Source organism: Mytilus edulis, chromosome 2 (assembly GCF_963676685.1).
Source record: "Mytilus edulis chromosome 2, xbMytEdul2.2, whole genome shotgun sequence".
NCBI lineage: Eukaryota > Metazoa > Mollusca > Bivalvia > Mytilida > Mytilidae > Mytilus > Mytilus edulis.
Window position 1 is genome coordinate 29,616,992 of NC_092345.1, and position 16,358 is coordinate 29,633,349.

The 16,358-nt window shown below is 31.5% G+C and overlaps 1 protein-coding gene across 8 annotated transcripts in view; it reads right to left on the minus strand.

Moving 5' to 3' along the window:
• Positions 1-1,986: 1,986 nt before the first annotated feature.
• Positions 1,987-16,358, minus strand: part of LOC139511916 (hamartin-like) — a 44,927-nt gene continuing 30,555 nt past the window's right edge. For all 8 annotated transcript variants that reach the window (XM_071299074.1, XM_071299070.1, XM_071299072.1 and 5 more), the window contains 7 exons: positions 15,281-15,377; positions 14,559-14,654; positions 14,011-14,152; positions 7,534-7,622; positions 6,662-6,730; positions 6,162-6,273; positions 1,987-5,173 (listed from right to left, as the gene is read on the minus strand). In XM_071299074.1, the coding sequence (XP_071155175.1) occupies positions 4,920-5,173; positions 6,162-6,273; positions 6,662-6,730; positions 7,534-7,622; positions 14,011-14,152; positions 14,559-14,654; positions 15,281-15,377 (859 nt within the window). In that variant the 3' untranslated portion in view covers positions 1,987-4,919. The remainder of the gene's footprint in view (positions 5,174-6,161; positions 6,274-6,661; positions 6,731-7,533; positions 7,623-14,010; positions 14,153-14,558; positions 14,655-15,280; positions 15,378-16,358) is intronic.

Below are 16,358 nucleotides of genomic sequence, written 5' to 3' on the forward strand. Positions count from 1 at the left end.
AACAACGTTAGTACGCAGAATCTATACATCAAGACCTTCATGTTTTATTTGTGAAGTTGATACGGAATATTTATCAACAAGGTCTTGGTACCTTCCGATGAACTTTTTTTTGAAAAAAGGACGATACGTTTTTTGACATAGCCCTGGTTCATCAACTTTCTGCTCAGACACTGGTGACGTTTTACAAAGTCTGAGTAGGAGCTACAAGCTCTTGAATATCAAATAAGTTGGGAAAGGTATATCCCATATCGTCGCTGTTATGCAAAAACCTCGTATCTAAGGTTTTGATAATTTTACACCAGGCAGTAAAACCTGAAATCTTTTTTCGATTATTTAGAATTTAATATGTATGTTCCGCTGTATGCGAAAATATCTGATCTTCTAACCAATCAATTACCAAGACGAGCAAAAATTTCTGCACCTATATTGTATTTTCATTATTTTTAAGCTAATATATTAGCTTTGAGAACCTAAAATTGATAAAACTGTACCTGTAATAATGTCAGCTGCCGTGCAAAATTTTTTTCTTTTGAGATACGATATTTTTGCACAACAAAATGTCTCACCAATCCGACTACACTTTTTCGTCACATGTCAGAATTCGGGTTGATGATTGGTTAGAAGGTCAGATATTTTCGCATATAGTGGAACATACATATTTAATTCTAAATAATCGATAAAAAGATTTCCGCAAAATATTGAGATACGAGGTTTTTGCATAACAGCGACGATATGCAGGTAAAGTTGGTATATTGATACTATGGTGGGGAAAATAGATATTTCAAAATCAAAATCGTCTCGTTTGTCATAGATTCTGAAAGTGACATGACCGTGTATGTTAAATTCGTAGTATACGTCTAAAAATATATAGTTAACAGACTTACACAAGAACACAAAAAGATTTTTGTCGTACATAAAGAGCAGGAAACAGGATCTTCAGGCATAAAAACTCTGAAAAATAAAGATATATACCTCCACAGTGACACACCAACAAAAGCCGCGTACCTTAACAACAGATTCCATTATATACAGTATATACTCAGGAAGCATGACTTTCTCAAGATCGTAAAAATAAAAATCGCATTTAAGTCTAAAATTACAAAATCGCATTATTAAATGCACCCAATAATTTCTGAATTTCCAGTATTTGCTTTGTTAATTGGATCAGTTTCTAATTTCCCATTTCTTCTAAGTGGTACTACTCCATTTTTATTACTTTTTTGTGTTTGATATAGGTCCAGAATATTTTTGTTTGGGAACCGATGTCCTCGTTATCTTTTAGGGTTCTATATATTTATAATAGGCTTGTCCTGATAATCTTTGGATGGTTTGTTTCAGTTGTTAAAATCTTTCAGTAGCATGGTTTGATTTTTTTCTCATTTTATCAGCTCTGTGTGCCTCATATTTGTTTTTATTTCCTGGGTTATCCATGGGTGTTTGTCCTAAGTCTTGCATAAGGTAATTCGAAAGGTATATATAAGCTGGTTTATAGAACTACTATCTTTTCTGAACATATTACTGAATTTTTTTTATGTTCGTCTTCTTGTTCAGACTTTCTTTATGAATTTAAATATAAAGCAATTTCATATCTACTTTCATGCTGTTTCACTAAGCTTTCCTATAAAAAAAATCTTTCTTTTGTTGCTGTGCATGAACTGGTTTTGTGTCATGGATGGACACCCCATGTCTTTTGTATTACTATAGAATTATTTTGAGGTGCTGATGATATAGGAATTATTTTCTGTTTGACTTTGTTAAGGGAAGTCAGTTGCCTTTTATTGCGTACATCCACTTCATTTAAACTGTGGCAGCTAGTTGCCTTATTGCCAATCATACCACATCTCCTTTTTCTTTATGTAAAGCATTCACCAATCTTCTTCAATACATTCTTCACAGGTAGACAATGAACCTGTACAAGGTGAATAGTTTAACTTTCAATGAAAATTCTCAATCATCAATGGTTCAAAATAGAATTAAAACAACAAATGACACTTAATTTTAATAAATATATTTTTTTCAATAAATAATCACATATGCCATGGACTAGCATGGACTGTTCACTGGTACAGCACTAACCAATACACATTGTATAAATCATTTAAAATAAACCAGGATGCTCAGAACATCTTGTAATAAGATAAAATCATTCACATAAAGTTGCATCTTCAACTCAAAACAAATTCTTGAAACAACAGGATCAGATCATTAAAGTTATATACTGTGGATTGATTTATATCTGTTGGATATCAATTTTCGTAAAGGAGTAGGTCCGATTTTGGCCTCAAATTTCAGGTTCATCTGATGAAAGTTTTTTGACACTTTTTATAACACTTAAGTGTCTACTTCATCCGATTCAATTATTTCATGTGAAAGATTTTAACTAAGTTAGTCATTAAAGACGCTCAAATTCAAGCTTAAATATGAAAAATCTATCAAATATGCCATAATATGTCACTTTTCAGATGTTTTTTGTGAAAAATGAAAGTGACTACATCTGTGATCACCCTCAACCTCTATATATATTATGTATTATCTTCAAATACAACTTGCACTTAAATATTAGGAATATACACAAATGTGTTCACTTCCATTCAAGACGGATAAAATTTAACTCAAATGCTACAATTATGAAGATTTCAGTAATTAAGCATGACTTAATTATGCTAGTACTCGATATACTATATCGATGTATTGTCAAAAACCGCCCATATTTATGAAGCAGAAGTATTCTTCTTTCTAACAAATAGCTAAGAGTTTATATTTTAAGAATTTTGTAAAACTGCTAGATTTTGGGGCCAAAAAGGGGTCTTACTGAACCTACTCCTTTCAAGGCTACAGGAGAACCATGAATTCAAATATTCTATGATTTACAAGTTTTATAAAAGAATGAGTGCAGAATTTGCCAAAGATATCCATGAATATTTAAGATTTCCTAAAACCACTAAAATGAGTACCAACAGAAATAACTGATTCCACAGTAATCAATAGATTAAAACAAATGAAATTTAAGCATAGACCATAATAAATTACATCTTAACTCAGGTTAAGGTTATAACCTTATTCTCTTTTTATTATTTTTTTTAAGATTTTTTCCTGCTATGAAGTAACTGAGTTAAATCTTGTAGCAAATTTATTTGGACTTTGATATAAAAAAAAAATAATACTTAATTCTAATTTTACAAGATCTTATGTAGTACATTGTACAATAAATATAATTCAAAATAAAATAAATATGAAAAATCAATCTTTTTATTAGTTATAGCCTAATGTTTTAACAATGAGAAACACTGTATAATTAAAAGTTAAAGATGCAACTGTAAAAATATTACTTCCATGCTGACAGTATTATTGCATTTGAGAAATATAAAAAAAAAAATACATTAAAAAATTCATTTACGAAAAACCATAGATGGCATTCCCATTTGTACCACCATTTAATACGGCAAATGGACTGTTTTCATATTACCAACTTTTGACTCTGGATTTTATAATTTTTTCGACAGGTTACCTGTACTGTGGTAAGACATCCTGGTACTCAGTCAAGTAAGAGCAACCAAAATAAGTAAAATCAAACATATTATTTGAGTGATTTTATCGTGTAAAGAAAATATTAAGCAGATAATTTCCCCCAAAAAATGTCTCATTTGAAATCTTGATTTTATTCTTTTACGTTGCTCTTACTTGACTTGGTACCAGGATGTGTCGTACAGGTAACCATTCTAAAGAAAAAAAACTTAGAATATGAAAATAGTCTATTAAAAAAAAATGGATTGGGACTCTTTAATTTTGTTTTCATGATTTACATTGATATAAAGGTAAGTTTTTCACAAACTCTCTTTGGCTTTTAACTAACATAATACCCTGCAGCTTGAAAATATCAAATCCTGATGAAATATATGTCTGTTTTTCACATAAATACATCTAAACAGAATTTAAGGATGAACTTGGGTTAGGTTTAGGTTTAGGGATTTTGTCAGATGTTCAGAACTTCAGACTTTTTTCTATGATACAGGGTAACATTTTGACCCATTACACCCATTTTTCTTTTCAACTAATACTTCAATAGCTCATAAAGGTCATTCACCAAAATTTAAGCAGATTCTAAATTTTCTTTTGATTTGAGTCTCAAATAATACCAATGTAGATATAAGGTAAAAGTCAGAGTTGGTCTTTTTCTACCATTTTTTTTAAATCAAATATCTTGAAAAGGATCTTCATAATCTATAATTTTTTTCAGCTTATTTTTTTGTTTCCCAACTAATGCTCTTCTGACTTATAGTATCAATTTTAAACAAATTTTTTTTTAATTCACCTAAGTATTTATAATATAAACATGCATTTTGCCTAACAAGTTTTCTTCTTGTCCTCCTAAATATGCATGAAATATTTACCACAAAATCAATAGCTTCTTGATGGTGAAGATACAGTCCTATAATGGCAAGTTTTTAACATAAGGCTTGCTAGAAAAAATATATATTGTGGATTAATTATTTGTTGTATACCAACTTTAGTGGTTTATAGTTAACCAAATTTAAATATTGAACAAAGTACTATTTTTTCTATAGGATCATATGCAGTCAACTTTGGCAAAATTACTTAATCAAATATTACTCACTTACTTTTCCCTCCATCTGTGAAAAACAAATGAATCAACAGTAATAAAAGTTTGAAAGTATTAATATCCCCAATTCATATGGATTTCCATTCCTGTTTAAAATATACATGTCATGCATACTCATACACTTTTAGTAAAGATAAACAAACACCTTCAGCAAAAGTCTTTACATCTAAAATCTTGATTCATACAAATCAAGATAAGTATAATCAAGTTCTTACAATTTGTTTCTGTTGAAGGAGTGAAATATTCAAATAATGTCAACATGACCAGCTGATTAAAAATTTGACATAAATTATAAATATCAAGGTTCAATTCCAGATTCTTTAGACACTAAAGATGCTCCATCCAGTTCCCTTGCACCAACACTGTGTGGAATATCATTGTGAATTTCTGTGTGGGACGGGTTGAATGTGTCATTTGCTGGTGCACTGTGAAACTTGTATACAGTTTGTTCAGTTTGTTTAGGAGCTGTTTCCATAGCACTAGGATCTGACTCTGTTCTGTTTCTATTGTTACTTGAATCAACGTATTCATGAAGTGGAGAAACTGAAGCACCTGGAAACAAATATTTTAATGTTGTATTAAAACTTACACATATCTATGACATTTCTGTTATTTTTTATAAGAAAATAAGGTTAAGATGTTTTTACATGCTTGCAGTTGTTTACATGAAATGCAAATTTATTTTTGTACAACAATCTAATTTGACGTGCTTCTTTCGATTTGTTAATAAACCCATGCTCTAAATCCAATAAAATTTGTTTGCACATGCATATATTGACTACTGCAGAATAATGAATTTTATCAAATTGAAATGCATTTGATATATTCCATTAACTTAAAACACTTCCAAACTCTTAAATGATGCACAAGTTGTTAATTGTTCATTTATTATGACTGTAATGTGTTGTAATTGGAAATTGACATATTTGACCTAGATACGACATCCGCTCACGCTAGCTGTTCAAAATCCTCCCTCTGAAAAATCACAATGCCAGTCATTTGCTTGTTTACAAAAAAAAAGGGAGTTTCATGGAAGAGCCTACACAAACCTTCTACACTTATACACATCGGACATAGAAATTACCTTAATTGTCCTAATCAGAATCGAAATAATTGATGCAAGCTATTCTTTATTGTAGTTTTAACATGGGTAGGCATTATATTAGTGTTTTTTTTAGCCCTCACTATCGCTCGGCCAAAAATAATCACGAATATAATGCCTACCCATGTTAAAACTACAATAAAGTATAGCTTGCATCAATTATTTATTAAATAAAACTGATCTATATTTTAGTGTTAATTTTTTTTGTTAGATTTTATTGGCGCTGAACTAGCATTCAGTAACTGTGAGACTTCAGATCTGTACTTTGTGTATTTTGTGGTCTTGTTATTTTTTTTGTTAGCTTAAATTCATAATGAATTGGAGCTCTCAAAATTGTGTATTGTTTCTTTTGTTGACTAGTATAAATAGAGGGACAAGTGTACATCTCCATAACAAATAAATATTCACAGACTTGCAAGTAAAGAAAATCTTGTTTACCTTTGGTTTGTTTAGGACGTCTTAGTTCATCTACTTGACTGTATAACTGTAACAATTTTCCTTCAAGCCCTTGGTTAATCTTCATTACAGCCTGGTATTTATCTTCTATTGACTTTAAATAAAGTAGCACATACATAAACATGAGATAAAGCACTAGTAAAATCTAATTTAACATTGGCTTCGTTTAAAATATTCTAACCCTAATTGACGTCATCATTTTCCAAAAAAATCCTGATTTCTATTCAAAGTGAAATGTAGTGAATTTTATAATCAAAAGTAAAATGTAGTGAATTTTATAATCAAACTGTGAATAGTTAGGATAAACTATCCCATTTATAAATGTCTCTAGAGGATTTAAATTAGGTTTTTATCATTCTCATCAGATATCCCATCTTTAATAACTACTTCCTTAAAAGTCCTTGTGATAGAAAACAGATTACACAATTTGAATTTTTTTTTAAATTTCAAAGCTTTTTTACAGAAACTTTAAACATCCATACCTTTATTTCATCTTCCTGACTGATCTTCACATCTTCTAACTTCTCTTTTAATTCTGTTACACATACATCCTGCATAAAAAAAACAAAAGAGATGACTTGACAATTTGTATTATAACATACATGTATTTACTAGTTAACTGAAACATCCTCAGGGCACTGCTGAAGAATAGAGTTATCTTATAATTATCTTTAAATGAACCTTGGTTTACCCAAGGATGTTTAAGGTACAGAAATGATCACCTTGGTCTTCTAAAAATAGGCAATAAACCTTTTGACAAGGTAGGGTGTCTATTTGGCTTATCATGATGTATAAACTCACAACTATGTCAAGATAAAATTAAGAAGTTTAATCTGATGATTCACGAAGAAAGAGTGTCACCCTCTCTTCAATTTAAAGAACACTTGCTCAATGAGAATACCTTATTTTAAAAAGTTGGATAAATGGGAAGACACCGTATGTGGCCTCGTGAAAGACTAAATTGTGTGTTCCTGATTAATTCTTCTTATCCAGTGGTATCCTTCAACCCAGGCAATCCATATTTAAAGACCAATTTACTAAATAATTACGAAAAAAGAAGATGTGGTATGAGTGCCAATGAGAAAACTCTCAATCCAAGTCACAATATATAAAAAGTTAGCAATTAAAGGTCAAAGAACGGCCTTCATAAATAAAGGTACTTTTGATTTAGTTTTGTCCATAATGGACACATATAGAGGCACAGACCTATATGGCGACTCTATAAAATGAAGAGATGGCTAATATCTATATTGAGCACATTACCTTACATCCATGCAAAATTTATAATAGTGTTTTAACTGTTATTGCTACTGAACTTTCCAAGATTTAATTGAAAATATATGTTAATACTTACCTTATTTTTGACATTTTCTTCTAGTTCTATAATCCTTTGCTGACAGGCGGTTAATTGTAAGGAATCTCGATCCAGCTGGGCTTGTAAAACTGTAAATAACAGAGCAGAGTTAATTAATAAACTATGAGATTCTATAAACATGATCACTATGGGCCAGTTAAACTGTAAACTACAGAGCAGAGTTAATCAGTAAACTATGAGATTCTATAAACATGATCACTATGGGCCAGTTAAACTGTAAATAACAGAGCAGAGTTAATCAGTAAACTATGAGATTCTATAAACATGATCACTATGGGCCAGTTAAACTGTAAACTACAGAGCAGAGTTAATCAGTAAACTATGAGATTCTATAAACATGATCACTATGGGCCAGTTAAACTGTAAATTACAGAGCAGAGTTAATCAGTAAACTATGAGATTTTATTAACATGATCACCATGGGCCAGTTAAACTGTAAATTACAGAGTTGATTCAGAGTTTAATGATACTCTATAATTATAATATATAATCATGATCAAGAGTTTCTATCCAACAAGATGGTATCATGATTCACTGCACTTGTAAAACTGTTACTCAATAAATAGTCAACCTTAAGGAGGCTTAAGGGTACAAAAAAATCAGCAAAAATTGAAACATTTGTTTTTTCATTACAAATTTTATTTATTACACTACACCCTTGAGTTATTGTCGCCGCCATCTTGTTTACATTGGTTACGAAAAGAAGTTCGCTCAATGTCCTCTATTGAAAAATAACCAACCTCAAGATTATCTACCGGAAGTCCTCTCGACCAATCATATCAAAGTATACTCTAATATGAACATTATATAAGAATTATATATATAGATATTGAAAGTGTGCCCCTCCTAAAAGAAACAACTAGTGCAAAGGGATCTTTAATTATTGGAAATTGCCAAAAAAGTTTAAAAGACTAATGGATAATATTTTGAAGAAAGAAAAAAACCCAACATGTAATAATTTAAAATAACAAATGTTTATCAAAGATTTTCTTATTCCATACTATGGTTCCTGCGGAAAACTCATTTGAACAAATAGCAATAAAATTGAGAATGGAAATGGGGAATGTGTCAAAGAGACAACAACCCGACCAAATAAAAAACAACAGCAGAGGGTCACCAACAGGTCTTCAATGTAGCGAGAAATTCCCGCACCCGGAGGCGTCCTTCAGCTGGCCCCTAAACAAATATATACTAGTCCAGTGATAATGAACGCCATACTAATTTCCAAATTGTACACAAGAAACTAAAATTAAAATAATACAAGACTAACAAAGGCCAGAGGCTCCTGACTTGGGACAGGCGCAAAAATGCGGCGGGGTTAAACATGTTTGTGAGATCTCAACCCTCCCCCTATACCTCTAACCAATGTAGTAAAGTAAACGCATAACAATACGCACATTAAAATTCAGTTCAAGAGAAATCCGAGTCTGATGTCAGAAGATGTAACCAAAGAAAATAAACAAAATGACAATAATACATAAATAACAACAGACTACTAGCAGTTAACTGACATGCCAGCTCCAGACTTCAATTAAACTGACTGAAAGATTATGATTTCATCATATGAACATCAGGCACAATCCTTCCCGTTAGGGGTTTAGTATCATACCATCATAACATATATGAGAAGAACATAACCCGTGTCATGCCAACAACTGTTTTTAGAATAAATGTGTTTAGTTCCGATGCAAAGACCTTATCAGTGACTCAATATTAATGCCAAAATATGCAATCTTTAATGACTTGACAACAGTATCGTAATTATATCCCTTCTTAATAAGTCTATTCAAAGGTTTTGTAAGTTTCTGAGGTGAATACTGACACCTTTGTGCTTTATAAAGAATATTACCATAAAAAATTGGATGTGAAATACCTGAACGTATTAGAAGTCTGCATGTTGAGCTATATTTACTTCATTGAAAGAATAAGTTAATGAATGTTTTCCTCCCAAAACAATGATACTGAACTGATAGTTTTGTTAGTAAAGGGGGCTCACGGGTCTAAATCATTTTTTTTTTAAATATAGGATTTTGCTATTTTTTTCTATAAATAAACTTTATCCTATACTTAATGGAAAAAATAAATAAAAATAAGGAGTCACAGTTTATTTAAGCTCACAATCTGCCTTTAGAAGAAGCATGTCAAGGTACTTTTTTTCTCCTTTTAATTCAACAGAAAAAAAGTTGAACTAAAAGGACAAAAAAAGTTTAAAATTGGAATAAAAAAAAGAACTAACTGTACCAAGTCACTCATAAACATATCATAAAAGTCTTTCAGACTTTTATTTGTTTGTGAGTGAATTGGTCGAGTTTATACACCAATAAATTCCTTTAAAAAGGCGTTAAATCCTTATAATATGTATTACTTTAAACTTATAATACATTGCATAGGCAGAATCCAATTCTTATCCTGTTAGGGGTCATCAATAATTGTCAACCATTTTCCTAAGTGTACAAAATCATTTTACCGTACGCTTTTTTTTTTTATTTAAAGGATTTATATCGTTTCCGTAGGGAAAGTCGATTAATAAAATCGAGAATTGGCTTGGGTGTGTTTCTCTTCTTATTTCTTCTTTATTATTATTTTCACTTGATGATATTTATTTCGATATCATATTTCTACTCAATTGGGATTGAACGATTAAAAGATAAAATCATATGAAAACTTAATCTTTCAAAAATGTGAACTAGTAAAATTTACCCGGTAAACAAAAAGTTTGCAAACATTTCTCAGTACCCCCGATTATCAATTTCACCTGCTTTATTATAAATCGTTATCGTTTTACTCTGTTTAATAAACAAAATCGATGGAAACACTAAAATCTTTGAATGTTTTGATTTTGACAAGACACCATTTTGTGAAAAGATTTTAAACTGGTCCTTCCATTGATTTCCTTGTAACGCATTCCAAAATATTAAACCAGTAAACTGGAAGTAAACTTATTTTTCTTAGTATAAGCCTCCTTTAATTAGGAGCACCTCCATATGAAGTTTAACCTTAAATTAAAAAATATGCAATATATGTACACGTACTAAGAACAAGTCGGGAACAACTTATGTTCATTGTGTGTAATACCAAACAAAATTGGCAAATAGACTACTGGATAGAATGCATAAAAGAGGGGCGAAAGATACCAGAGGGACAGTCATAAGACTGTTAATATGTACCTTTAATTTCAGCCTTAAGTGTTGAGACCACCATATCATGTTCTGGTTGTTTGTTATTCCTGTATTTATTGTTGACCTGGTATACTGACCTTTAATTTCAGCTTTAAATGTAGAGACTACCATACCTTATAGTGGGTTATTTTCGCGGGTGTAAAATTTCGGGATTTCCGTTGAATAAGGTATATGAAATATTTTGGCAGTTATTATTTTCAAAACTTTTTTCAGTACCTTTGCATGCACACTTTTAATTTGGTGGATTTTTTTTGGCGATTTTGTTTTATCCGCGAAAATAAGCGAAAATTTACAATCCGTAAAAATAACCCGCTATACGGTACCATGTTCTGGTTGTTTGTTATTCCTGTATTTATTGATGTGGACCTGGTATACTGACCTTTAATTTCAGCTTTAAATGTAGAGACTACCATACCTTATAGCGGGTTATTTTTGTGTGTGTAAAATTTCAGGATTTCCGTTGAATAAGGTATATGAAATATTTTGGCAGTTATTATTTTCAAAACTTTTTTCAGTACCTTTGCATGCACACTTTCAATTTGGTGGATTTTTTTTGGCGATTTTGTTTTATCCGCGAAAATAAGTGAAAATTTACACTCCGTGAAAATATCCCCCTATACGGTACCATGTTCTGGTTGTTTGTTATTCCTGTATTTATTGATGTGGACCTGGTATACTGACCTTTAATTTCAGCTTTAAATGTAGAGACTACCATACCTTATAGCGGGTTATTTTTGCGGGTGTAAAATTTCGGGATTTCCGTTGAATAAGGTACATGAAATATTTTGGCAGTTATTATTTTCAAAACTTTTTTCAGTACCTTTGCATGCACACTTTTAATTTGGTGGATTTTTTTTTGGCGATTTTGTTTTATCTGCGAAAATAAGCGAAAATTTACACTCCGTAAAAATAACCCGCTATACGGTACCATGTTCTGGTTGTTTGTTATTCCTGTATTTATTGATGTATACTGACCTTTAATTTCAGCCTTAAGTGTTGAGACCACCATATCATGTTCTGGTTGTTTGTTATTCCTGTATGTATTGATGTTGACCTGGTATACTGACCTTTAATTTCAGCCTTAAGTGTTGAGACCACCATATCATGTTCTGGTTGTTTGTTATACCTGTATTTATTGATGTTGACCTTGTATACTGACCTTTAATTTCAGCCTTAAGTGTCGAGACCACCATATCATGTTCTGGTTGTTTGTTATACCTGCATTTATTGATGTTGACCTTGTATACTGACCTTTAATTTCAGCCTTAAGTGTCGAGACCACCATATCATGTTCTGGTTGTTTGTTATTCCTGTACTTATTGATGTTGACCTTGTATACTGACCTTTAATTTCAGCCTTAAGTGTCGAGACCACCATATCATGTTCTGGTTGTTTGTTATACCTGTATTTATTGATGTTGACCTTGTATACTGACCTTTAATTTCAGCTTTAAGTGTTGAGACCACCATATCATGTTCTGGTTGTTTGTTATTCCTGTATTTATTGATGTTGACCTTGTATACTGACCTTTAATTTCAGCTTTAAGTGTTGAGACCACCATATCATGTTCTGGTTGTTTGTTATTCCTGTATTTATTGATGTTGACCTTGTATACTGACCTTTAATTTCAGCTTTAAGTGTTGAGACCACCATATCATGTTCTGGTTGTTTGTTATTCCTGTATTTATTGATGTTGACCTTGTATACTGACCTTTAATTTCAGCCTTAAGTGTTGAGACCACCATATCATGTTCTGGTTGTTTGTTATTCCTGTATTTATTGATGTTGACCTTGTATACTGACCTTTAATTTCAGCCTTAAGTGTTGAGACCACCATATCATGTTCTGGTTGTTTGTTATTCCTGTATTTATTGATTTTGACCTTGTATACTGACCTTTAATTTCAGCTTTAAGTGTCGAGACCACCATATCATGTTCTGGTTGTTTGTTATACCTGTATTTATTGATGTTGACCTTGTATACTGACCTTTAATTTCAGCTTTAAGTGTCGAGACCACCATATCATGTTCTGGTTGTTTGTTATACCTGTATTTATTGATGTTGACCTTGTATACTGACCTTTAATTTCAGCTTTGAGTGTAGAGACCACCATATCATGTTCTGGTTGTTTGTTATTCCTGTATTTATTGATTTTGACCTTGTATACTGACCTTTAATTTCAGCTTTAAGTGTCGAGACCACCATATCATGTTCTGGTTGTTTGTTATTCCTGTATTTATTGATTTTGACCTTGTATACTGACCTTTAATTTCAGCTTTAAGTGTCGAGACCACCATATCATGTTCTGGTTGTTTGTTATACCTGTATTTATTGATGTTGACCTTGTAAACTGACCTTTAATTTCAGCCTTAAGTGTCGAGACCACCATATCATATTCTGGTTGTTTGTTGTACCTGTATTTATTGATGTTGACCTTGTATACTGACCTTTAATTTCAGCTTTAAGTGTCGAGACCGCCATATCATGTTCTGGTTGTTTGTTATTCCTGTATTTATTGATGTTGACCTTGTAAACTGACCTTTAATTTCAGCCTTAAGTGTCGAGACCACCATATCATATTCTGGTTGTTTGTTGTACCTGTATTTATTGATGTTGACCTTGTATACTGACCTTTAATTTCAGCTTTAAGTGTCGAGACCGCCATATCATGTTCTGGTTGTTTGTTATTCCTGTATTTATTGATGTTGACCTTGTATACTGACCTTTAATTTCAGCTTTAAGTGTCGAGACCGCCATATCATGTTCTGGTTGTTTGTTATACCTGTATTTATTGATGTTGACCTTGTAAACTGACCTTTAATTTCAGCTTTAAGTGTTGAGACCATCATATCATGTTCTGGTTGTTTGTTATACCTGTATTTATTGATGTTGACCTTGTATACTGACCTTTAATTTCAGCTTTAAGTGTTGAGACCACCATATCATGTTCTGGTTGTTTGTTATTCCTGTATTTATTGATGTTGACCTTGTATACTGACCTTTAATTTCAGCCTTAAGTGTTGAGACCACCATATCATGTTCTGGTTGTTTGTTATTCCTGTACTTATTGATGTTGACCTGGTATACTGACCTTTAATTACAGCCTTAAGTGTTGAGACCACCATATCATGTTCTGGTTGTTTGTTATTCCTGTATTTATTGATGTTTGACCTTGTATACTGACCTTTAATTTCAGCCTTAAGTGTCGAGACCACCATATCATGTTCTGGTTGTTTGTTATTCCTGTATTTATTGATGTTTGACCTTGTATACTGACCTTTAATTTCAGCCTTAAGTGTTGAGACCACCATATCATGTTCTGGTTGTTTGTTATTCCTGTACTTATTGATGTTGATATTTTCCTGGTACTTTTGTTGTAGTTCTCCCATCAACATCAATTCTTTATGGGTCTGCAGCATCTATATAACAAAATATTTAATAAGGACTATTCCATAAAATGTATCCATGACATTCTGAAGACATCTGCATCCAAGTTTGTATAGGTGATTCAATTTAGAACATATTATAGCATTGTCGTATAGGTAACATTCTACTGGAAGAGATCTAATGCTTAACATGTTGATAAACAAATCGACAAAGGAGTATGTCTGCTATTCTCAGATAACTGTAACAGCAGGAAAACTTCATAATATTTTTTAATAAAGGTAATATATAAACATTACATTAATGCTTTTCCATAGAAGGTCATGGTCAGATGATATCTGCCTAAGATACAAGTTCACCTTATCATTATTCACATGAACACAATATTTGATATTACACAGGTGCAATATTCAAATTTCCTTAGGACTTAAAATACTTTACCTGATCTTTGAGTTTTTGTGCTATTTCTTCTTGCTCTTTCAAGTGAGAAATTTCCTGCTGGTTGTGAAATAGTTTTTTCTCTGATTCTTGTAATTTCTGAAAGGAATGTAGATGCAATTAACATTACTTTCTGACATCTGACAGGGAACAGGTACATGTTTTAATGATTTCTATGTATTTTAGATGGCTAGCAGAAATAACTTGACTGTTTATCCTTAACACATAACTTTACTATTTACTGGCACCTGTTTCATATTGTTCAGTGTCAGACAGTAAAATAATTCTATGCATCTTACCATGGTGTACCATATATTGCTACTAGGTCAAAACAATGCGGGATACACTGCATTATAATTGTAAAATTAAACCATTCAAAATAATCAGATTTAACAAGCTATAATCGTGCTTTATACTTTTCTAGCAAGAAGTTTTGATTTTACACCTAAAGATGAATAGGTGATTTACGTGATCATTGGAAAAATTCGCAAGTAAAAAATATATTTGTAATTCGTTGAACACTTAAATTTGTGGTTTTCCTGTAACCACGAAATCCATCAAAATTGTTATCCAGCAAATATTAATGAATCTACAATATTAGGGCTGTTCCAAAAACAAATAAGTGTGTGGGGGAGGGGGATTTTAAAAGAAGTGCCTTCCAACCCCCAAATCTCCCACTCCATTTAATAGGTTCTTGAAAAGCCATAAACTTAAGACAGTATTACCTTTTTTAAAGCGTCTTGCTCTTCTCTCTGTCTTACTAGTAAAGTGTTAAGTTCTGTTTTAGTGGATTTCAGATCTGAATTCTCTTGTAAACAACTTCTGTAAAAAACATAGAACAAATTTCAAGAATTTTTTTATAAATTATATTGATTTCACATAAGTAATAGCTCAGACTTAAAAACATTCTATTTTTTTTTTTATCTAATTCTAAATAGCCTACTTCTACAGGAAAATTGGCAATTCATTGAATTGTACATACATGTATTGCATATGTAAGAAATTGCCCATGATTGGTTTTTTTTAAGTATTTTCTTCTATTCTTTATATGTTTATTAGCAGATTTTGTTTTAAGCTTACTATAAGACAAAGGTTAACAATAATGCCCTGATATTGTTTCAATGTTACAAGTTGGGTCTACATAACCTACATAAACACTGCACACCAGATATCAATGGACTCAATTATATCTAAACATGACTATGCTGTTAATTTTCTCAATTGCCTTTTTTTGTGTGGCCTTTTACAGCTGACTAAAAAGTATGGGTTTTTCTCATTATTAAACACTGTACGCTTTCTATAATTGCTTACATCCACTTCATTTGGTCTTTGGTGGAAAGTTGTCTCATTGGCAATCATAGCACATCTCCTATCTTTATACTGAACAGTTAGAAAGCCTGCATTAATTCAAATAAAAAAATATGAAGAAAGATCCAAGCAAAAAATCAATATGCCTTGAAATTAATTGCAGCCTTTATTAAGATGTATTCTAATATGACGTGCTTCATTCGCTTTGTGAATAAACCCATGTTCTAAATCCAATAAAATTTGTTTGAACATGGGTATATTGACTACTGCAGAATAATGAATTTTAACAAGTTTGGCATGCATTTAATATACTTGATTAACTTAAAACACTTCAAACCTCTTAAATGATGCACATGTTACTAATATTCATTTATTATGACTGTAACATGTTGCAATTGTTCATGCTAGCTGTTCAAAACTCCTCCCTCTGAAAAATTACAATGCCAGTCGTTTGCTTGATTACAAACAAAAAAGAGAGATGCATGGAAGAGCCTA